The 25,127-nt window shown below is 34.9% G+C and overlaps 1 protein-coding gene across 10 annotated transcripts in view; it reads left to right on the plus strand.

Annotated features, from left to right (window-relative positions):
- Positions 1–25,127, plus strand: part of CCDC91 (coiled-coil domain containing 91) — a 174,738-nt gene that overhangs the window by 16,244 nt on the left and 133,367 nt on the right. For 8 of the 10 annotated variants that reach the window (XR_010390784.1, XM_026102420.2, XM_064517438.1 and 5 more), the window contains exons 2-4: positions 8,690–8,732; positions 9,574–9,652; positions 21,819–21,988. Coding sequence is in view for 9 of the 10 variants with exons in the window: in XM_026102420.2 (XP_025958205.2) it covers positions 8,703–8,732; positions 9,574–9,652; positions 21,819–21,988 (279 nt within the window). In the remaining variant the exon portion in view is untranslated. Of the gene's footprint in view, positions 1–8,670; positions 8,733–9,573; positions 9,653–21,818; positions 21,989–25,127 lie in introns of all 10 variants that reach the window. The other 2 variants (XM_064517416.1, XM_026102418.2) reach the window with 1 other exon arrangement.

A 25,127-nucleotide genomic window follows, 5' to 3' on the forward strand; every position in this document is an offset into this window, starting at 1 on the left:
ACCTTTTGGTTCAGGGAGTGACTCCTGAGAAAAGGGCTAAGGGTTACAGAGTTTTCTGTTCTTGGGTGTTGGAAAAAAATTTTTTTTAATGTTAAATTCATTCAGGAATGGATAGATAAGTTTTAGCTATTGGCTTTTTAGATATCCTATGTTGTGTAAGTCAATGTTTGCCTTTTATTGTTTCATCTTTTAATATGTTGTTTTCATCTCTAAGCCTTAGAACCTTCTGCAGTCTCCCGAATAAAAGGATAAAGGAATAGATGAAAGAGAGAGATAGGAAAATAAAATTCACATGATGACAGTAGTCAAACACTGGAGCAGGTGCCCAGAGAGACTGTGGAATCTCAGTCCTTGGAGATATTTTTAGACTTGACTGTATGTGACCTTAAACCAACCTGATGTAGTGTCTAAGATAGCCTTGCTTTCAGGTGGGATTTCATCAGGTGTTCTCCTCAGGTGCCTCCCAGAATTGGTTTTGACTTAAAAGCCACATAAATTTCAATGGAATCTGTAATACAAGCAACTACGCCTGTTAAATAGGTTATGGTCTTTAAAAAAACAAAACAAAAAGCTTGATTTAGCAAAATACCTATTAAGTCAATGTCGGGACTGAAATGAACCTTTCTTCCCAAGAGAAAATTCATGTGACCTGTTCTGTGTTATCCTCTTCCCCTGAGGTCTCTTGAATATGCACAGGGTTCAGATCCAGGACCAGATCTACTACATATTGTGTCCTCTTTTCTTTTTCCCTATGGTCTTGAAGCCTTTTCCTTTATTATGTTATTAGACATGCTTCTGCAGTGTAAATATAGATGCTAACTGTCATGTTACTGTTTCATAGGGCTGGGAATTTCTTACATGTCCCTTCATGCCTGTCACATACATGCCTGTCACATAATGGAGAGCATTTGCATTTTGCTGACTTGATCTGTTTTTCACTATCTCATGACAGGGGGTAGGACATACAGTCCCTGAACAGCTTCATGTGAGGCTGTATCGATCATTTCATTGAAAAATAAGAGAGCAGATCTTTGAGTAAAGGAGCGAAACGCACTTGTTGCAATTTCAGCCTTGCATCTTTGATGTTACAGATTTTCAGTCCCCTCTCCTAATCACCTTCTTTAGGAACTGGCATGTACAGGTATAAGGTTGCACACCTCCAGGGATTTAGATGCTCTAATTTAAGAAAAAAATACAGGCTTTCTTTTTCTCATGTAGTCACAGGTTGCCTCTGTGATCTCAAGAAGTTATGCTGTGTTTAAATTAATATAGAGATATGGGTGCCATATGTAGTGAGCAACAACTCATTGCTGTGAATAGTATTAAATGATACCCTCCCAAGTAATTATTTTTCTCCTTTTTCCTAAAATTCAAAACCAGTGTTTGGCTCATGCCTTTTGTGTTATGTTAAAAATGTTGCTGGACTTCAGAAAAACAAAACCAAAAAATGAGAACCAACCCCCTCCTCCTTCTGAAAGTAGAAGACTTAATTGAACTTCCCGGTTTGTTTTGGGCACTTCAGTCTCTGAAATGCTAAAAAGCTTAAATTTCTTCTTAAAAGATTTTCTAATTTTTACTTTCAGTTTTATCCAGAAGTCTTATAGATAACTTTTTCAAAAACTGTAGCTTATCCAAGTTTCATTAGTGAGCACTCAAAGTAACATGTCTCTTAATAGTAGAAGAATTTGGAGTATCTCTCAGGAAACAATTAGCCTCGTTTCCTATCTTATTGATTATATTTTTGGCACAAATTCATAATTTCTTAATGGAAGACTTGTGTAAATTTTGTTACTTCCAAGATATTTTTAAGATCACATTTATTGTAATTGCTAATGCAGTCTAACTTTCCAAATTGAAAAACAATCCTAAAATTCCCTCTGGTCTCATGCCTTCAAGGCCTTTTGATGTAGCCTCTGATCAGTTGTATACTTTACTTGTTAGATACAGGTGATAAATACTGAAAAATTAATACAGAATTTAGGAACTGTAAAGAGCTTTCCTTTTAAAAACAGTACAGAATATTCTTCATTTCTGTAACAAGACTGTGAACTCTGTTCATTAAGTAAATAAATAACAAACCACTAAGTGAATGTTAACTACATGGTTCATTGCTATCTTTGTAAGAAATTTTTCCATACAATGTTACTGTGTAATCAACTTCTTGAAAAAACTTTAGAAGCTTTTCATTGCAAATAACATATTGCTGTGAGGCAAATTAAGAATTGCAGATTACAAAATAAAACTTTAAAAGGATTGAACTCTCCAGTGATTTCAGGGATTGAAAATTACTGTATCATACCATTTTACTCTTTCTGAAGAAAAAATGAAAAATCACATGCATGTCAGTGCCTCATTATGTCTGCTAGTTCTAGAAATTGATCTCGGACAGATAGGTCATCAGAAATTTTTAGCCTTACTTCTAGGAAGGGGAAATTAGAATTTCTCAACCTCAGAAAAATTCTGTCAGTAGCCATTGGTTAATTCTTGTTTTGAACAATGGTCTTTGCTTATAGTGTCTTTCATTCCACTGAATTCCTTACCATAATACATGTAAAGTATCCTTTTGTTTATGATCTAAGTATTATAGAACAGACAGACAATTTTTAGTGCTTAGATCTCAAGCAGGCATGAGGTAAGAAATATGCATTTTTTTTCTGAATACTTTACAAATGCTGTAAAATTATTTTAGTTTTCATGTATTCCTTAGAATATGTGTCTTCTGCAATCAGCAATTTTTAACTCTAACAACTTAGCTACCGTAACTTGTGAAGATAGTACATACTTATCCTGCAGAGTACATACTTATCCTGCAGTATAATTGTTGTAGATCAAGAGAAAAGTGCATATATGAGATGGACAAAAAGAAAAAAGTAAAAGTTCCCGTTTTAAGATTGTTCAGAGCTGTTCGGAGTTTTGGCAGAAAAGCCATGTGGAAAAATGCTTGCGAGGTGATTAGAAGTTTGTGATACAGAAATGTATCTTCTACTCTGCTGTTTATCATGGAGGCTTTGCCAGTATATATGCTTTCTAAATGACTATATAAATACATATTTTTTTTTTTGCTTCTCATACATATCTTGGATAGGCTTTTTGGAGCCTGCAGTTTCAGCCAAAGATTTATTCTTCAGATAATGCGGTCTGTGTTATGTCCGGTAACGAAACAGCTAATGTGCCTGTCCTAGATGGAACACATGGAATGAGTCATTCAGTAAGCAAAAACATGCAAGTAAAACCGATACGTTGTCATAGGTAGGGTTAACCACTGACTGTGTTTGCCAGAAATACAAATGGAGCAGCCCCACTCTCAGGCAGATCCACACACATAGTTCTGACAGAACAGCAGTTATACTCCAAGTTGTTCCTTTAAAATGTACAAAATTCTACAAGTAAGATAGCTGCTTACTCAAAATTACAGAACCAATAGCATAGTGTCTAGTTGTATATACCTGGTGAAAGTAGTTTTGAGTGTCTGTGTTATTGTGGCAATTTATATTTAGTAATAGATCTGGGATTGATTATAATTTCAATTCTTAGTATCTGAAGATAGTCTTTTAAGTGGATGAGGAAACCTTCTTAACACAGAGTTTGGTCTGTCTACCACTTCTAGCTTTTGGAAATGAAGTATAAGAGGATTTCCAGTAGAATTACAACTTTATTCTTCCTCCTCCTAACAGTTAAAGTGAGAAAGAGGTTCCTCCCTCCCCTCCCCCCCCATATATTTTTCTGTATTCTTCCTTGTGAATGGCTCCTGATCTTGCTGTGTATAAAAACATGACTTTGATATGTCTGTTAGGTAAGTACATCTCAAAGTTCTCATGACCTGTGTTAGTCTGATGGCCAAGCTTTGGTGACTGCTTTGTGTATAGGAAAGCTTGCAAACATCTCAGATATGCATAACTATCTATATTTCAATGCATTCAGTGTGTGATGTTATCAGAGAACAAAGCCCTGTGCAACCTAGCCTGAATTCAGCGTTGCCTCTGCTTTGAGCAGGAGGTTGGACTACATGACCTGCTGAGGTCTCTTTTGGTTTGAATTTTTCTATGAGTCTATGAATACAAACTTTTTGATAGAATCTACTCTTCACTGAAAATGCAGTGGTTTACATCTTCATGATCCAAGAAAAGTTTCCCTCTTTTCGCAGGAGTATGAGGCTGGGAAGCTTCTCAAGCCTCGTAGGAGATGATTGTCTGGAGAACTGCAACGTTTTGAAAATGGCCTGGACTAGATGACCTATGTCTTGTCCAACCACAATTTCTATGAATCTGTAATTTTGAGGTCAACTTTTTGTTGCCCAATTTTACAGTTACTTGACTCCAGTATCAGGCATATTTTAAGAGACCACATTTAGTCATGGTAAGACTGTGTGGGTTGTTCGTGTTTTGTTTTGTTTTGTTTTGTTTTTTAAATCCTTCTCAAGATTGTCAGCACTTAATGTATTCTTCGCTATTCTGGTGCCACAAATAATGTTCCTAGTCTGTGAAGAAAGAAAAGTTTGATTACACATTTTGGAATAGATGATTAATTTAAAAATGCTGTTCTCAAAATTGTTGTAGTTCTTTGTCAAGTCTTAGGTGAGTGCTACTGTTCGTTTATACCAGAAGACCGTTTCTATCACCAAAATAAGGGGTGGAATTGAGAAATGGTGTAATTGGTAATGGTTTTAGTATTGTTATCAGTTATTATTCAAAGATTCTTTAGCACTAAATGTGTGCGTACTTCTGAGGTTTGTGAAAGACTCCTAACTAAAAGTAGCTTTGGAAAAGTAGCTTTCCCCCTCTCTCTCTCCCCTCCCTCCCTCCCTCCTCTTCAGAAAGACAGCATCTCTCAGCAATAGCTCTTAGCTCACTAATACTCTGGTTGAAAAGAAAAACTCCTCAGTCTCTGAGTTTAAATGTCCCTCAGGACTTACCTGTGCTTTCTGTTCTGATCTACTGCTTGCTTGCAATGCACATTAAGCTTGCCAGTTTCATTCTGATTCTTTTTATTTTTGCCTACAGCAAACAAAATGTGTAAACAAATCAAGAATTTATTTTTGGCAAGACTGTAGACTTCTAGCTTTGTGCTTGAAAAAAGAGGCGTACGCACATGTATGAAGGTATACACCAATACACAAACAACAATCATTCCTAGCTGGTTCAGCGTCACTTACCTTGAATTCTTGTGACATCTCCTAAGAACTGGAGATCAGAGGATTCCTCCGCAATTAGCTATAAAAACACCATTGATACTTTTGGGACTTCCTTAGGGACTGTTTCTCTTTAGTTTCATTAAAATATGATGTGAGGCATAGTTTACACAGTAATAATGCTGTTGTAATCATGAAATGTCTGTGTTAAAATTTGTGGAGTAAGGTAATCATTGATCATGAGATTATTTTTACCTGACTTAAGAATACCATGTATGATATGTTATAGCAAGGATAGTGGATTCAATGAGAAGTCGTTCTTTTCTTTCTTCTGCCCCTGCACCCTTTAAAGGGGTTTCTGTATCAAAACTGACTCTGTTTTATGTATTAATAGGTTCTTAGAAATTTTCTTGTAGTGGTTTATTATGTTGTCTTTTTGAAAATCCTTGTATTTAATACACGTTTTTATTTTATATTTAATGTCTCTGCTGCAGTTGATGGTAATTGAAAATAATTATAACTGTTCTTTTCGTAACTTCATTTTTGTTATTCTATAGTTATGCTTGCTTGCCTTTTCCTAACAACAACAAAAAAAAGCCTGTTTATATGAATTTTAGCTTGCCTTTCCAAAGTAGTTTTAATTTCTATTGCACTCCTCTGAACTTGTTCAGTCTGTCATTTTAAAGCACAGTGCCAAATATAGAATGTACTTTCTCCAGCTGATACCCAACCATTTCTGAGAAGAAAGGAGTAATATCTCTTGCTGTTTGGGGAGAAAATCTCCTTTTCATACTACATTCCTTGAAGCAACTTCTGGTAGAGCCTGTGGGGCCTGTTCACATGGCACTGGCTTTCTAGGTTTCTGGCTACCTTATCATATTGTATGGAAAAAAATACCGATTTGTCTTTGTAAAGCCACTTTTTCTCCAACACAGCTGTTGTGATTGCTACTTCAACGCTATGTTTCTTTGAATGAATAGGTTTAGGCTACTCCTACTCAGTGGTTTGAAAGGCTCTTGTATTAGATGCATCTCAGGTGCATATTTTAAGACTAAATTTATTCTAAAATGCATTAGACTGGAGTTTCTCAAGCATATACACAAAAAGAAGACCTAGGAAAGTAATTTCAGCTATTCTCACAAATAATTCTGCTGGCTGGATCAAGAATGAGTTTAAGTATATTCAGGAAAAAAAGTGTGATATGAAGTAAATCAGGTTATGTGTAGGGCTTAATGAAACTAGGAATGCGTCAATAATTGTTAATGTTGAAAATCTATTACTAACATTAATTTTAATTAAATAGAACGTAGTTATGAAGCAGTGGCATTAGTGTAATTATTTATATTCTTCCCTGCATCAGAGCTCTCTTAAAATCACGAGAAAGACTCCTGTAACTTAAAGGCCTTCTAAATAAAGAAAAAGAAAACATTAGGAACTCCCAGGCTGTTGCTAGAATTTCAAATCTAGGTTAAATTTTGCAGTATTTATATAGCTGTCTAGTTTGTGTTTTGGATGCCATTTAATAGTTGGCAGCGCAAATAAGTTGGCATTCTGAGTTGTTTGTGCGTTGCTCTCTGCTTCAGCAGTGGTGTTCTATCTGTATAGTTTCCATTGATGTAATTTGTGTGTACATATGTTATATTTTTGAGTAGTATTTTGAAGCTGTGAATGTTAACTTAATGCATGAATATTTGACCAGTTAAGGATAACATTGATTGATAAAATATCCAACTGTCTTTTTTCCAAAAAAACCCCACCTTTGAGTTCCCTGAAGAGATATTTAGTTCTTATACCACATGTGGATAGCAGACAATATTTTTCTTTTATCTAATCAGATCTGTCCACTTATACTTTGACAGTGGTGAGTTAATCTACAGTCATCAATAAGAACTTGGAAATAAATTCGTCAAATGCTGTAAGACGTGGGTCTGAATTGCAGTTTTCCATGGGTAGTGATTTTCAGAAGTGGACATAAACTGAAAGTGTTCACCTATGACTTATTCTAATATTTTAATCAGACATTTCCTCCAAACTTTTTCTATTCTTCTATTTCTGAGAATATGCTTTTGCAGTAATAAAAGTTTCCCCGGCCTGTAGTCTACTTAAACTGAAGTCAGTTCAATTTTTGCAACCATTTTGTCTTTTGTTTATAAAAAGACAGACTGAAGACTTTTTGGATCATCCTTCATTCATATATCAGGAGGAGTTTTTTCAAAGCATATATTTAGCATACCCTTTCTTGAACACCCATGTATAGCTTGAGTTACTTTCATTAGCTGAGTAATCTTGCATTTTTGCAAAAGGAGCAGCAGTTTAACTAAAAATATATCAAAATGCCACAGAAGTCAGGGCTACAACTCAAAAATGCTGATCAGTTTTTAAAATCTAAATTAGCCCCTCCATGAAAACTAGGGAAGGACCTCTGTGGTAGCAGAAAAATTTCCAGAAATTCACCACAGTCTTTTTCTGAGTTGCAGTTTGTGCTGATGTTGCCAGACAACTAAGAAGAGATGGGAAAAGCAGGAAACCTTTTTGGATTTAATCACGGTGCTGATTTGGAAAAGGAACTTAACACTGGAAAATTTTTATATTTTAACTCATGAACATAAAACTACAGAGTACATTGTAGATTTTATATTCTGTTAAATTATGTAAATGGATCAGATCTTCTGTTCATTACTAAGGAAGAAAATTCTTCATTTTTTGGAATCTGGTGGTAAGGCAGGGATCCTGCTACTTAGACTTATTTTTTTAATATCCAAATGATTGGATTATCTGTTGTTTTCAGTACCGTTTCTTGAGGCAAGGGGACTTGATTGCTATACTTAAAAGCAACAGACAACTTTTAAAGTATCTCTTCCTATTTTCCTATCTTAGAAAGCTTTTTCTACTTTCTTATGTTGAAAATATCTTCAACGATATTGCTGGGCAATGCTTATCTTTTCCCTTGAAGATTTTTTTGAGTTCCATCCTAAAAATACACAATTTTGTTATTTATCTTGGTCAATACAAAAGAGTTCCTTAAGGGAGATTTTGCAGTTTTAGCCCTTGTATCATCTGTGCAATAGTGTTCTGAGGAAGAACTTGTCCTTCAAGAACTTGTAAATTAGAAAGATTTCAGATGATCTTTGGAGATAAGTACCTGGGTGGAAGGCAGACTGCTCAACCTAGATGGGGAGGTGATGAGGTTAGGGCGAGCATATAGGTGACCTAGGAAGCAGTTATATCAGAAGTTACTCGCCTGCCATCTAACTGATGTACAAATATATGAGTCATTTTGTTTTTTGACCCCTAGTTGATGATGAAATCAACAGGCCTCTCTTATGAGACTGGCCAATGAAACATCCCCATCTTCCTGCAATGGAGAGTGTTGTATTACTTCATACGGCTGGGCTTTAAGGCTTGGCTGCTATAACAGATTCTACTTGAATCTGTCCTTTAAAACTGACACCATAGCTTCTGTTTTACATAGTTTTTATTGGTGTTTTATGAGTAAACTGGATATAACCGCTTAGGGTTTTGGTTCTTGTTTTTTATAACAGGATTTCTGCTATTTTCTAGTACCAGTTGAAAGATGGATGATGACGACTTTGGAGGATTTGAGGTATGTTATTTTGGTGACTTAATGTTGAAATTTAACTATTCTTCAAGAAAATGGTCTTAAGTATTCTTCTCAAGAAATGTATTACACCTGTGCTTCTGCTAATTATAACCTCATAAAAATTTTGTCATGCTGTGAATTGAACAGTTGTGTATGTCAGTAATTGGGTAAAATTAGGTAAAATAGAAATAGAGGATGATAAGTATCTTAAAGTCCTTCTTTAAGTGCCTAAGTGTTACATTTTCTAGTATCATAACTCTGTATTTTTTATATAGATTTTAATACCTACACATAGCTGACATTTGTCAAGTAATAGACATGCTATACACATCTTTCACATCTCTATGTATATCAAATATCCAGTCTGTTAATATACTTCAAAACTTCTGTTGTTCCATTGCTTTGAGACCCAGTCGCACAGCTGATTTTAGGTGTTTAGTATTTCCATTCTAATTGGGGCCTTTCTTGTTTGCGCTTTGTAGATGGATACAGTTTATACTTGACTTCTGTGTCTCTGTACTGTTCTGACAAATAATATTAATATAGTTAAGTAGGAGTTAAGTTAAGGAGTTAATGGCTCAATATAGTTAGATAAATAACTTTAAAATGTTTATAAATAATAAATATAACAATTATAATATATCTAATAAAATATACTATATTTATAAATAAAATAAAATGGTATATAATAGTAAACAATGTTTATAAATTAAAAATGCCCTTCCACTTTACACTAGTAAAACATACTTGAAGGCTTTTGTAAATAAATATTTTAGAATGTTTGTTATATGGATATATAACGTTTTGTAAAAAGTGCTACAAAATTATTTTTCTATGTTTCTAGGCAGCAGAGTCCTATGAGTGTGGAAATGGTGAAACACAGACTACATCTCCTGCTATTCCTTGGGCAGCATTTCCTGCAGGTATTGATATGACCACTCTTAACGTTCTTTTTCATGTGTTGCTGTCCTTCTATATTCATTGTAAATACTAGTACCCAGAAGGGTGCATATACCCGATAAAATAGTGGCTGTTATGTGGGCAGCAGTGGAAACCTAGCATAAGATTGTCCTGAGTAATTATTTTGGGAAGCTGCACTTCTTAAAGTTACGCTTTCATGAGGATTATAAGTCAGAAAGAGAAGATCAATTTATCCAATTCAGAGGCTGATTGGCATCTCATGAGAAGAAGAAAAGGAACTTCTTCCATCAAAGATTATTCCTACTCTTGAGTGTAGAAGGTCTGTTGTAAATGATGAGCTTTCCAAAGGAAAGACAGCTAGAATATGTTATGATCAAATCTACTGTTCTTTTGTAAAACCTAGCTATGTTTAAAAGAAGAGCACTATTTGTCACTAAGTATAGGTGAATTATCACAGGATGTTCTTGATGAATGTTTATTCTTAATCTACCATGCAGACTATTTTAAAATGTCTGATGTGCTAGAAATTTCTCTTTCCGTCTTTATAAACATTGATGCATAAAGTTAAGCCTTATTAGAACTTGAAGTTCCACTATGCATGATTCTTAGGGAAAGGAAAAGGAAATGTATAAGAGACTTGTACATACTTCTCAAAATCTCTTCTATAAATTACACTGTAAAGTCCAAAGATATTCTGAATTTAGAAATGAATGCTGTCACTCTCTTTGGAAAAGATAGGGAATCTTTTCTTTGCAATGGCACGGTCTAATACTTTCTGTCTAATCTAGTAGTAACAAGTTAAAAATATTTGTTGTTCTGCCTTCAGACTTGTATAATTTTGTGAAACAAATATTTTCAGACTCAGTTTTTAGTAGTGATATCCTCAGAATAAAAGCCAAAAAGGAAGTGAATGAAGTTGCTTAATGTTTGCTTACATTTAAAATTTCTTCAGTTGGAAAAAAGTGCACATATGGAGACCTAGCAATTATTAACTTTGTAAATTCTTAATGTTAAATACAATATAATTTAATAGCTGCTTTGCAGTTGCTGTGTACTCAGAGAATATCAGTATGATGGGGAGTTGAAGTACATTGCTTGCATGATGTAAATTTATTTCTGAACTTGCTCATAGACAAGATCTTAGAGATTGGGAATGTAAGCAGTGTTTGAAAGCAAGAGTACTGTTTGGGTGGGAAAAGGCAAATTCAATGTGTCATAGTTCATAAACAAACACGTGTGTGTGTGTATAAATATAGATTATTTAATCAATATATAGGTAGATTGTAAAGGGCTGTGAATAAAAATTCTGGTAATGTATACAACCTGGCTATGCCAGTTTAGCAATTTAGTATATAGACTAGTCTATATACTAAAGATATTTGCTAACACAATGTAAAGAAATTTATACCTTTGAATGTTACCATTAACTTCTTCATTTGAGAGCTCTGTTACAATCAAGTCTCCCTTTGTAAAGCAACATATGTTATATAGAGTTGTATATTTACAGTTCTACATAATATACACAAAGTATATTATGTTGCTGAGCCTCTGGCACACCTGCTAAATAATAAATATTGCTTATGTCAAAAAACTCTTGTACCTCCTCCTGTCTTCCCACACCTCCCCAGCTTACCATACAGTAGTCTTCTCCTACGATATCAGTAGGACAGCAGACTAAGCAGCTGTTACTGTTTCACATTTCATTTGGTTGTTGGAATTTTGTCTCAATTTCACAGCTTTCACAGGAAAAAAAATCACTTTAGCAGTATTAGGGAAAAAACATTTTATTCTTCTCTTGGGAACTGAAAATTTCTACCTATTATTACATTATAGAACTGAATAAATTATACAAACTAATATAGTTGTAGAAATCGCACAGAAATTTGACATAGTTGTGTCAATATGATCTCTCCACAAATTCTCTTCTAATTTTTTAAAATTATTTCTAGCACTACTGTTTTTCACCCATTATAATTTGTTTTATTGGTCACTGAAATAAAAAAAAAAAAAAAGGAAGCATATTTTCAGGAATCCTTTTATATTAATCATGTCATTTTGACTGCTATCCAAGACAACTCTGTATATTCATTAGCATATTTGAATGTATTTAATTTTACCAAATTAAATCTAAGGCACCTCTATCTCATATATATATATATATGAGATATATATTTTTATATATATATATAAATAAATAAATAGTATGTAATATAAACCAACTGGCATACACTTTCATATTAAGATATGTAACATTTAAATGTTTTGTATGATTCGTAAGTAACACTGAATTTTTGGGGGTAGGTTATAGCAAATTATTTTAAGTGTTTTAATATTGAAAGAAAAACCCTTACATTTAGATAACGTTGGTAGTTTAAACTCTTTTTCCATGCCCTTTTCATGCATGGGAACGTTGCTTTGAATAAAGTACCTTATTCTAACAGGCAATGTTTTAATGGGACTGATCAAATGCTTGTTAGGCATTGACTTGTGAGTTAATACTTTTAATGAGAGAAATCACTGCTTTGCATGCTGAATGCTTTTTATACAAAATTGTCCTTTCCTTATTCTATAAACTTGTCAGTTGTAAGCTTTGTTGAAAAATGCTTGAAATTCAAATGCATTATGGTGTTGTCAAGATGATTTTGATAAATTTGGGGTGTGGTCCTGTTTTACAAACCCAAGAATCACTGAGCTTTATGAAAAAGGAGTATATGTTACAGATCTCATCAATTTCCTGTGTATTTGACATTCATATGATATAAAAAGGTATAAAACAAAACATCGAAACCAGTCTTAGTATTTCTTAGTGTGCAAGTATAGCATATTGGATTAACAGGTCTAGAAGTAATCAGAACTGATTTCTAATGCCCCAGTGTTGATTACAGTGAGTAATTTTGCCCTTGAAATTTCACTTGGGCTTCTTACTGTCTTTTTGTACATGGATTTCACTTCTTCAATAGATTTACAGTATGATAAAATACGTTTATTAGTATGTGCAAATAGTCTGTTCTGTGAAGTTCTCTAGATCTCCAAACGTTTGTTAATTATGGATGCTGGTTCAGAAAAGGAGAAAAATAATAATTCATACAAGAGAAACCATTCTTCCTCCCACCAGGGCTGTTGAGACAATGTGTACCTCTTTTCATGGTAGGGTTCTCTAGCAGTGTGGCCAAATAAGGAAATAATGTTTTTACTCTAAAGTGAGAACAGACTTTTTCTTTCATCTCTTGTGGTTGCAACTTTCAATCAAGTACCCACCCCATGGATGCTGTATAAACATAAAGATAGCAAATGGGGCTGCTCCAAACAGCTTAGCTCTGTGGAAAGTATGCAACACAAATATGACGGAGTGAGCAAAGAGTGAAAGAAAAAAAATAGTTTGCATTTGTGCAGTCTTAGATATCTAACTATACTTAGACATCTTTGATACTACTGTTAGCAATGTTTGCAAAACAGCCTGCTGTACCAATGTAGCAAGTCTGTTCCTTCTGGCTGTTTTACCTGAAGTAGACGCAAGTAGTACTTCTAGTTTGGTGTCGTTGTACATGTGATAGATTCCCTTTTTCCTTTCCAGTCCTAATATGGGGAAGTACTAAAAAGAATCTCTACGGTATGCCCAGTGTCTGGGCTGTGGAGGAATGTGAGGTGACTACTCAAAACGTCAGCATTTTCTTACCATGGATTCCGTAAATGTATTTGTAAGGGTGAAAAACAGGGACACCTCTAAAAACAATTCAAAATGAAATTAAGTTGTTCTCTGGAAAGAAGAGACTTCTGCATAAGAATGGGGTTTTAAATCTTATGTTTAAGCAGTTAATACAGTTCAGAATTGAGAGCACTTGGAACTCTAAAAGAAGTTAGAGATTATGGAATATTCTACTGCCTTATACCTAGTCTTTCTGATTCTCAGTAGAGCTTCAAAGGGAATGACTATATTAAGTGTTATGACTGGCTAGAGACCTCATGATTTTTGCTTGGCTTGTTGTTGTAAGACACTTTACAGGGGACCTCTGCTCTTTGAATTCATAAACATTTTTTTGAGCAGAAGAAATGCAACAACTGTGCTGTTCTCAAATAATTTCATTTATTAATATTAAGTATTAATATATAATCTGAGCTCTTTAGCAGTTAGATTCCACCACTGTGTTAATGTGTTTCTGTTGACTTTAAAGATGTTACTGGAGACCATTTGGTACACTTTTTTTAATTTACGAAAGTAACTCTCCAGTATTTTAAAGGATCTAGGATGTTCCTTTTAACTGAAAAGCAAGATACTTCAGTGGAAGAAATAATTATTCTTAAATTAGTTTTGCTGTGTTTCTTCTTCAGATATTTAGTAATAGAAATTTGTTTCTATGCAACTTGATAAAACCAAATAGTTGTAGGTTTGTTTTTGTGGTTGTGGTTTACTGAAGTGCTAGTAATGACCACTTTATGCTTTCTCTGTATGTCCCCCCCACCCCCGAAGATAAGCGCAAACTGATAATTTTTCTTGCACTTCTGTAGATACCAAGTTGTGTACTTTTACGCCTGTAAGGGGAATCTTGAAATTTAGCACTGTGCTTGCATGTCAACCGATTTTGGTGTCATCACTGCTTTTCTAAGGTTACGAATAATATATCTGTCACTGACAGTGAATGGCAGCAGCAGAATCTGTGTCTCTGCGTAGTATGTCAGTGTTTTGTTTTGGTAGCATCTCTTTTGTAGCTCTGGGCTTCAGAAGGAGCCCAAATATGGGAACAGTGTGGGGGGAGAAGCCTTGTACATCCATGCTCACCAGAGAGGAACTGTTTTGACTGAGACGGAGGCTCATGAATCTGGCCCGCTGTAGATTGTGCAAACTAAAACAAGAGCTGTCTTAAAAAGGAGGGGAGGGGGGCAGGGCAGGAGATGCTTTTTCAGTGAATTCCTAACTGTGTGGATTCAGAACAATTATGTTTGCAAGAGTTAGTTGAGATGCGGTGGTGTTACATGCAGATGAGGTGCCAGTATTTATTTTTTAGCCTGGTTTCCTGAGGAAATGAAGCTTATGCTATTGCTTTCAGCCCATATTCCTCCATTATAGGTTTTGAGTATGCTGGCTAGTTTCAGCTAAGCTCGAAAGGTGTATAGTCTCTGTTGATTACATGTCTCCAGGGTGTGTGTGTGGGGGGGGGGGGGCTGTAGTTTGTTCTTGTTTTTGTCTTTCTCCTAGTCAGGAACTGGGTAATGATAGACTTAGTGCTTCACCAAATGAAAGGATGGTTGGATCCAGCCACTGTACATTCTGTTTTATAAAAGATGCCTGCTCATTAAGCATGTTTGCAGGTTTAGAAGTGCTATAACCTGAATGTTGTAGCTATAACCTAGTACCATGGGAGACAAAGGAACTACAAGAACTAGAGGACAAGAACACAATTGTATGGAAACCAGCACTAAAGTGTAAATACCCTAATACCAGTGTTTTATGTGAGCTAGATGACTTTTATTTGTTTAATGGAAATCTGATCAGTTCAGTTCATGAACAGGAAAGCTATTCAGCTGACCAAAACCTGAATTCAGCTTTTAGGGTGAGCCAAGTAGCTTTTTTGTCTACCATTTGAACTGAATAGGATTCTGTTGTCTCTAATGGTCGCTTAGACACCAAAGTTTGTGTCTTAATGTGGAAGCCTGTCACACTTCTCAGTTTCATTAATTTGGCTGTTTATAGAGTACAACTTTTTTTTTAAGGCTTGTTTTTATCCTTTGGTTACATATATTAGAAAAATTGTTTAATGTTTTTTATATGTGGATTCCTTTCTATATTTCCTGTCTTTGTTTTACTTATTAATTTTGGGCTAAAATATATTTTCAGTACTTTTTGGAGCAAAGGTGTGTCAGAGGACCTCTTTTCAGTTATTTTGGGAGTCTTTTCTATGCTTTCTTTGTGTCACATTGATATGCTTCACGTAAGGATTTAGAGGTAGCATGTACAATTTTGAAGCTGTTGGTTTACTGCTTGTATTAATTTAGCCAAATTTTATGTTTAGTCTGATATTGAGCTCTCTGAACATCTGCTTAGATAACAGAGAGTCCTCCAAGTTCCTGGAAAAGCTTTTTCTCCTTGTTGTTTCAGTAGTCTTACATTCTGTGAGAATGCAGGTGGACCGTGTGAATGCAAAGCCTATTTTCCACATTTCTGTTATGAATTCAGTTTAGGCAATATGAGGTCAGGTAATCTGCGCAAGTTTGTAGACATGTAGCAGACATCTGCTTAGCTCAAAAGGTGCTGTTTTCAACTGTTGTGTTGAAATCATTTTCAGTTGTTTCTTTTCATGATGTTTTGGGTTCTGCTGGATGCCAACATCTTGACTAGGGGAAAAAATGAAAAATAAAGTAGTAGAAAACTAAGATATCTCTCAGGAGGTCTGAGGGAATGTTTTCCACCTCTTGTCATGATTGGATGAGGTTCAATGATTTTTGTTGATAATGGTATGCACCCACATTCAACTGTGGAATGGTCTTGCTTTTCATTTGCTGACATTGCTGTTACCTGGGATACTCTGCTTTGAAATTGTGTAAAATATCTTTTAAGATATGAGTATCTAGAATATACATATACATGCTGCATGCTTATTGGATTGCATACGACCTCCTCTCTCCTTTCTTGCAGATACCTTAAAAGACAGTGAGATTAACTGAGTATTTTGGCAATTTTCTGTAAACCAGTTGCCTCAGTTCAGATATTGTGTGTGGGAGTTGGGGAAGGTGTTAGCAGACTGTTGTGTGACCTATGAATTGTGAAGTACCTTGGAGTTTCATGGAACAAAATATTAAGATACAATGTCCTCACTGATGCATGCAAGTGGGCATCATGAACATGGATAAATCAAACATATTTTGTAATTATGTGAGAAATTCCAGAATTTAGTGATGTTATATCTACATAAAAGACATTTGTTGTGGTACATTTGAAGGATTTTATTTCAGTCTTAAAAATAAATAAATAACTTCTTTTTAAGGTGAGGTATTTTTGCAATGATAGACGTGCTGTCCTTGTTAAGGAGCCAGTGAAAGCCCCATAGAAGGAGTAGGATAGAAAAAGGAATCCTATAAATGCGTTTTCTTCATTCCAGCTAGCAAGCTGAATTCTAAGAGAAATTCAGTATGGAGACATACACACATAATTCAGGTTAAGGATTTTCCCAGCAGTAGAGTAGATTATAGAAAAGCACACTATGGCATTTGGAAGAGTAGCAGTGCATTTGCGCCTGTACTCATTGGCAGAAAAAAGAGAAGTAGTTATTTAATAATTTGCAGGAGTGCGTCTGGCACAATTTAAAAAATTACTCTAAACACTTGGTTTAATCAAATGATAAAGATCCTGTGACTGATATTGCCATATCTTTGGAATGTGTTAGCATTTTTTGTTTTCAAATCAATTATCCCTCTTAACGTAAAGTCAAAAATGCCTAATTCTGAAGAGCGGCTTTAAATAATACATTTTTCTTTCTTTCCAGCTAGAGAGATTGTATTCGTGTGAATGCAGTTGTAATTATTTTATTGAACTGTGAAATTCAATTAAATTAAGATTTCTTTTCTAGGAAAATGTCTAAATGTTAGTATCAAAAATATAGTTTTTATTATGTTCAATATCACGATTTCAGATGCTGGAATAGCATATGTAATTATTTATTTTCTAGAATAGTTTGCCTTTGGAAGAATAAAATGTGGATAAGAGCATTTTGCTGCAAATATTAAGAATTAATTTTGAAAACACAGAGTGGTATTCTTCCTTGTCTATGTTTTGGCACTGTTGCTGTGAACTGGTATGTGTGGAGAAGCAGCCAAGTGTTTCCTGTTGATAGAAGGACATTTGTGCAAACTGAAGTCGATAGAGAAGATGCCATCAACTTCAGTGGTGGGTAGATCTTTGGCAGTTGGTTCTAATTCTAGTTATACTTTTAGAAGCAATACAGTGATACGTTTTTGCTCATTTTTGAAGTCTGTATTCCCCTGCAGATGTGAAAATGCATCCTCATCCTGTGAAATCAGTGATCTACAAATATAATGATTTTAATTTGTTTTGGGAAGGAGAAAATTGGTAAGCAAACCAATAAAACTACTACAGCGTTACAGAACACTGGATGTCATCTGAGACTTTTAAAAACATTTATTATAAGCATATGGGATGTAATGTTGATGCCTTTTAAAGTATCTCTCAACTTATTCTTTAAGTGATGTAACCCTTCCTAATAGCTATTCATTTACATAGAGATTAATTAAGCTAAAAACAATGTAAAAATACAGGAAGTACTTTGTCTATTTTGAATCAAATGTATTAGCTGTTCCTGTTTGTTTAGCTGGGAAAGAAGATAAAGAATTTTGAAAGGATTTTGTTTTTCTTTCATAAATTTCAATTGCTTTCCACTGGCAGTGATAGGAAAAGTTTATTGGATGTTTGGGATTTATTTATTTTAAATTGTATTTGACATATTCCATTGTGTGCTAGTTTGCTGTGTATTGGAAAATGTATATTAGTTGATGTCTATATATACGGTAATTTCCAGTTTATTTTTCCTGAAGTTGCTTATTCAGCATTATGCAGGCTGAAGATCCCTATACTCTGGCTCTGACATTATGGGTGACAGAAATTGCTGCCTTTCAGGATAGAGTTCCTTGTCTCTTCAGTTGTGCCTGAGCAGCCATCCGTGGGATTGGGATTTAAACAGTTCATTGAAATCAACACACAAAATAGTCTTTCACTCTCTGAAGGTTACTTTTAACTTAAAAGTGCTCAGTGATACAGTTTAAAGTGAAATAAAATTTAAAGTGCTAGTGAACTGTGACAAGGGAAGTAGAAGACAAAAGTGGTTGTGTGTGTGTTTTTTTGTTTGTTTTTGTTCTTTTTTTTTTTTCCTGAAGCCTGTATGTTGAGGAACTGTGGTGCTAGTAGTTTGTTCTGTATGTGAGAGCCCTGCTGATGTATCATCTCTTAATTTCTGGGTATAAATAACATCCAATTATAAATATTACTCGTTTAATTTATTGGTATATTTCAGATCTCATGTCTTGTTTCTGAAGCTCAAAACCTGTGTGGCTTTTATGAAATGTTTATTTATCAGTTCATGTATAAGCACTTGATCTTCTTTTCAGAATCTCTGCAGTGATTTTCAAAATTTGTTTGAGCTTTATTAGTAGGATAAAGATACAGAATTTTTCGTCTATTAGCAAGCCAATACAGCCTAAGTTACTATCTCTGCTTCTATTAACAAACTGTTTTGTCTGTTCTTATGTACAAGCCTATAATAGAATATTCTTAATATTGGAAAGTCAAGAGTTCAAAGGTGATCAGCTATCTCTTTAAGTAAAGTTCTGACTATAATTCATATCTGCATCTTATTTCAGCCTTCTTGGATATGTGACTTTTGATATAGCCTGTAATTAAGTGAGTATGTGCTGCTTTTCTTCATAGTACTGCAGCTTTGATCAGTGAACAGCACCATTTTTCTTTGGAAATCCATCAAGAGTTGTAGGACTCCTGCTTCACATACCGAAGAAGTTAGAGGATTTATATTGAATGAGGCCAAGATTCTGTGGCAGAACAGTTTGTTCTTAAAGACTGTGTCAGAATGGCTGTGCCTATCGTAGCAAGTGGTTGTGCAGCTGGGTAGGAAAGGATCCATAAAGTGGTGCTGTAAAGTCATTCTCCATACTAGATGTGTTTCAGGAGTTTTACTTCAGACTAGCTGTAGCCTGGCCCCTTGGACTTAGAATGTCCATGAGCTATTGGAGTACAGTCTTCTGGTTTAGTTTTATCAGGTGGGAATCTCATTCACAGTTCTGAAACTTCTCCATTATAACTAAGGCTTCTGCATAAGTGCATTTTGATCTGAACTAAAATGATAATGAAATTTCACCTAGTGTATACACAAGAAGATTGGATGAGGGCATAGAACTTGAATTACAGATATAGACATTCCTAGAATTACATTTGCTAACTTATGAATCCTTAATATTGCCAAAAATGAAAGTTTTTTAATTAAGATGGCTGAAAAATGACTTGGAGAGTTGCCTTCTGTTCTTGTGGTCTTCTGCAAGGTCGTATGTTCAGTCAAATGATTTTAAACCACAGTGTTCAGAGGTGGTCATCAGTTGTTGTTCCTCCTTTCCTAAGCTTTATTTTGACAACCGAGAGTTTGGTATTTTGTTTCTGTTTTTTTCTTCTCCCTCAAAATGCTAACCATTCATTACGATAACTGAAATCGTTGACAGCTCAATTTGATTGTAGAAGGTTCCACATAAAACTGTATTCTCAGAAAAACTAAGTCTTATGTCTAGTATTGGATACCCCAAAATAAGTGAATACCTGTAGCTTTAATCTCTGAGAGTCTGCATTCTCTGTCTGTAACCCAGTCTCACTTTATATGACTTCTAGTGATAAATTAATTGTATATGAACTATGCCTATACTATATTGATCATCATCAGAGATCTGTGAAGATCTGTGTCAAGGTCGGTATTTTCTTGTAACTTAACACTTCTATTAAGAGAAATAGCTTGTCTGCTCAGTCAGAATTACCAGGTTATTTTAGTTATTCTGGTTTGTTTTCCATGAGTTGGTTGGTGAGCTCAAACTGAAATTCAGTGTATTAAAAGATAGCTTTTTTGTAAAAGTGAAGCTTTATAGCTTATTTCAGGTGCATCATTAGTGAGTTTACTTGACAAAGAGCATGTGTTAGAAGTCCTATCATATTTCTCTGCTTTCAACACTTGACTTTACAAGTGTAATAATATTGGTATTTTTAACTAAACAGTTCTTTCTCCCTGTCACAATTTCTGTCATTTGAAATAACAGAGCTGGTAACGGCTATATGAAGCTGCCTTTTCTTTGTGAACAGTCATCTGGATGGAGAGGGAAAAGACAGATAGGATACTTTGTTCCACAGGTAACTTCTAGTTAGGTAAAGGAAGCTTAAAAAGTCCCATTTCAGATTCTGGAGAAGAGTTTACTGTTGAGGTGCTGTGGTGGCCCGGTCCTGTTTTGTTTTGTCCTGGTTACTTAAATTGGTTCCTGTTCTGTTTGCTGAAATACCATCCTCCAGGCTTTTCATCCAAGCTTCCATTTTCTACTCAGCTTTTTTTCTGTGTGTCCAAATCCATCTTTGCAGCACTTAACATCCTCATATTTTTGTCTCCGTCTTTTGGTCCATTTTGTTTCTTCCCTTTGCTAGATGAGGTTTGCATACTCCTCCATGTTACCCTGAATCCCAGAACTTGGATATACACAGAGCAACTGGATTCAAAGATTAGAGTGTTCTTTTGAATGCCATTAGGCCAATGTATGTGCTTGTTTACTCTGTGTATGTGTACTTTTGTAGTCTACAAAACAGTAACATTGAAATGCTGAAGCTTGCTCAGGAATAGTGAAATCTTCAACAATCCACCAGATCTGTAATGATCATGTGAGCTGCTTTTTCAAAAAAAAACGTAATTGGATAGTCTTTTTGGTGGTATAGAACTACTTATCTCTAGCAGAAAGGCTCTTGCTGTCAGAAATGTCAGGTTTCTACTGTTGAACATTTCACAAAAGCTTTTCAAATAAACTGTTTTGGTATGGTGTTTAGGCATGGAAGAGCTCTCACTCCAATATTAATTACGCTTATGTTGTTTTATTAGCTATAGAGTTACTTCTTTTGTTATCTTTTGATCTCTTTTATAAAGTGAGAAACTAACTGCTTTTATCATGTTTTTTGGTAAGCTGTTTTGTATATGTCCTTTAAGACACAGTGAGGATTTTTTTAACCTTAAAAATTTAGGAAATTTAGGACCATACAAGTATAGTTTTATGGCTGTCTTAGACTGATTAAAGATCATGCTGAAGCTGAAAGTCTGTGAGTGGGAGGACTACTGTTTTTGATGGCAGTTGTCTTATGAAACCTTTGTAAGTTACAAAGTAAATTTAGTGTGACTACCCCCTGTACAACTTCAAATATCCTTAAGTCTATGGTATTCAAAGATATGATAACTTTGTACAGACTTATTCTTTAGTGAGATTAGATTGTAAAAGGTAGATAACTTTACATTAGCCTATTTATACTTGTTGATACACTGGTTTTGCTAGGTTTAGATTTTCAGATACAGAATTGTTTAATATTTGAATGCTTTTTCATATCATGTTTTGTTCTTCTGTTTTTATTTCTTGCATTAGTATCTGAAGTCCATGCATCTCAGAATGTTTCTCCGGATGTTCTGCTGGAGCACTCTGTGCCTTCTTCCTGCCTTGTTCCTTCTGACCCGTTCGCTTTATCAAATGATAACGTGGCAACAGCTGTTCAGACAGCCAACAGTGTTTTAAACGCAGCTGTTCTTAAAGAACAGGTAAAACCACAGTTCCTCTATTTTATTATGAGAACTTGATGTATTAAATATCACAGCATTGTAACTTTTCTTACCCAATCTAGGTTAGTTTGCCTTGTAAGAATGAAAGCTGGGCCTTAAATGATTTCTGTGACTTAGAGTTTGAAGTGCAGTACATTTTAATTTGTTAGTGTGGAACATGTAAGTGAATAATACATAAATCCTGTAATAATTGTAAGACACCATATTACTTTCATATAGACTGTAAGAGAGAGGTGTGTGTTAAAGGACGATTAATATGTTAAAGGCATGCTGATACAGTAAGGCATGAAAGTAGGAGACAGCAGCAGGAAAGTTCTCTAAGCAAATTTACTGCTATTAAAGTTACAGAGATTAAAGCTGTCAAGATCTCATATTTTCTCAAAAGGTTTTAGAATTACAAAATCTTTAATTTTTAAAATTAATAAAAGTAATTTAATTAAAATTAAATTTTATTTTTTACATTTTTTTTCCTTACTCTTCTTTCTTACTTTTCAAAGGTGGACTTCCATGACAGTCTAAGTCGGTTTTGTTGGTTTTTATGGGTTTCTTTTTTTTCCTTCCTCCTGATCTGCTGCAGTCATAGTTGTGTATGCTCGATCTCCCCTTGCGGAGAGATTAGTTCTGGGAACTAATCTTTGGAGTTTTTAAGGGGATGGGGAGGTAGAGCGTAGGAGAGTGGGGGCTTATTTTTATCACATAAGCAGATGGGCAAGGGAGGGAAAGGAATTTTTGTATGGAGGTCAGCAAGAAAAATGCAAGACTGCTGTAGACAGAAATGACATAGATTTAGCCTCTCATGGAACTGAATGTTTATTGCCACTGACTGTTTATTTTTGGAGCAGTTTTATTGACTGCAAAGTTCCTTTTTTCAGGATGCAAAATAGTATATACTTGAATCAGAAAATGCTCTTGTTTCTCTCTGACTCAGTCAGTACTTTGGGCTGGGTTGTGACTCCCCTGTTTCTAGCACTTACTAGGTTATTATTGCTAAGTTACCTTGCTTCAGTGAGTCCCATCAAGTCCTTGGGCTACTCACTGTGCAACCTGTAATCCACAATTAAGTCAGATTTACATAATCTGAATTTTTAAAAGCTATATATTTCAGAATAAAGTTTATTTTATTTATTTTTTGCTAGAGCTATTTAGACATCTTGGGCAAAACACTTATTTTGATTAAACTGAGCAACCTCTGCATGTTCACAGTTCCAAAAAGAGTGTGGCTAGAACAACTCCAGTATTTTAATGTTAGTAGTGACTCAGGTACTCCCCCCCTCCCCCCCCCAGCCAAGTGTTCTGGGAGAAGCCTATAAAAAGTGGAGAAATATATGCAAATGCAAACAATGCTCAGGAATTCATAATAATCAAAAAGGTGTTTTACTTAGGTTTTTCTTTTTTTTTTAAATTTCTTTTGACCGATAACAGTCAGGGTCCATATTGAAAGTTCTTTCTCTCCTTCTGTGACAATATTTCGATATGCAGATTTTTTTTTTTACTGGGGAGGTGCTCAGCCTCTGCTTGTCTTCAGCCACAGTAGATCCTATCCTTTTTTGATTTCAGCTAACAGTGAAATGTGAATAATTGGTATCCTTTCTGTTTGAGCTAGGCCAGCAACATTATGTTTTTATCTGTGTTCTCTGGTAAGAGCACTTTGGATATTCCAGAATACTAAGGCTTAGGTATATTGCTTTTAAGTTGTTTAAGATGTTGTTTGGTTAGATAATCTTACTGAAAATAGGCAATATACTTTTCTATTTCTGAATAATTGTATGCCCAAATTTTATTACAGGCTATACTTCAGTCTTCCTCATATCTTGTTCTAGCCAGCTACTGACTGACCCATAGTTCCATAAACATAAAATTTGCACTGATTTTAATGCAGGAAATAATGTAAACTAAAGAGTACAACATTAGCAAGCATTTTGCAAGGGAAGAGGGGCTGTTGAGTTATTTAATATTGTTTTGAAATGGAGACCAGCCTTTGTACTTTTGGATAAAGCTAAGGAAAATGACTGAGGAAGTATGGTGGACATAAAATATCCTTCCACCTGTTGGAGGAGGATGTTAACCATATTCTTCAGTAATTGCATCTCCAGAGCCACTTTTCAAACTCCAATGTCATTATCAACAGTGCCAGACTTGAGATAAGAGTGGTACTCAGAGGTAGATTTAGAACATATAACTTCTTTTTGCTTCTCATGGAAGGGGAAATCAGAGCACAAGTTACTGCTTGTTTTTTGTCTGCTTTGTGTACTGGATCTTGTGTATGCATGTACACTCAAGATGTCTCAGATGGCTGTTTTTTTGTTTCTTTGAATCCAAAGATACTCATTTAGTAATCAAAAAGCTAATTCATTATTTGAGCATCTGCTGGGATTAAAAGATGTTAAGGGCAGAGATTAAATCAAATTAGTCAAACCTGGCTTGATAAACATGTTGAGATGTTCTGTCTACCACCCTTTCCAACTCTCAAGTGCTGTTAACTTTCAAAAACGTTGTTGCAAAAAAATGGCAGCCAAATTTAACTTATCAGTTTTTCCCTTTGAAGTTACTTCTCTGTTATATAAACAAACAAGTTTTTTTAAAAGAGCTTTGGCTTCTGTGAATTATACCACAAAATATTTTAAATCTCTCATAATTTATCTTTATGCTGAAAGTATAGGCTTGATCATTTATGTCCCATCTGTTTTGGGTTGTGTGTTCGAGAAGCCTCAATTTCAGTTTCTGTACTTCTACAATTCACTTGAACAGCATTAGCTAAATGTTGTAGACATGTCCCAATTACTTTTATTGTATTGGTCTAGCTTCAGGTTCAGATGTTTGTTTTAGCACAAAAATGTTGTATTCGTCTTTTAATTAGAATCCCTTTCAACTACTTTCCTTTCTAGGGTTTTGCAGTCTGTAATGGGTAAAAACATGAAGTGACTAATCCAAAGAGAGGTTTTTTTTTTTGTAAGCATCATGCTTTGAGATGAGATATTGTTTCATTCCCATCTACTTTCACCTCTTTGAGTATTTCAGCCTCAGGAGGCAGTGGAAACTGAGGAATCTGTCATTCTCCCTCTTAAAGCCTTCTCTTAAAGTGTTCTTGAAAAGCAGCAAGGAAGTTGGAAAGATGGAT

This window comes from Dromaius novaehollandiae, chromosome 1 (genome assembly GCF_036370855.1).
Source record: "Dromaius novaehollandiae isolate bDroNov1 chromosome 1, bDroNov1.hap1, whole genome shotgun sequence".
Classification (NCBI taxonomy): domain Eukaryota; kingdom Metazoa; phylum Chordata; class Aves; order Casuariiformes; family Dromaiidae; genus Dromaius; species Dromaius novaehollandiae.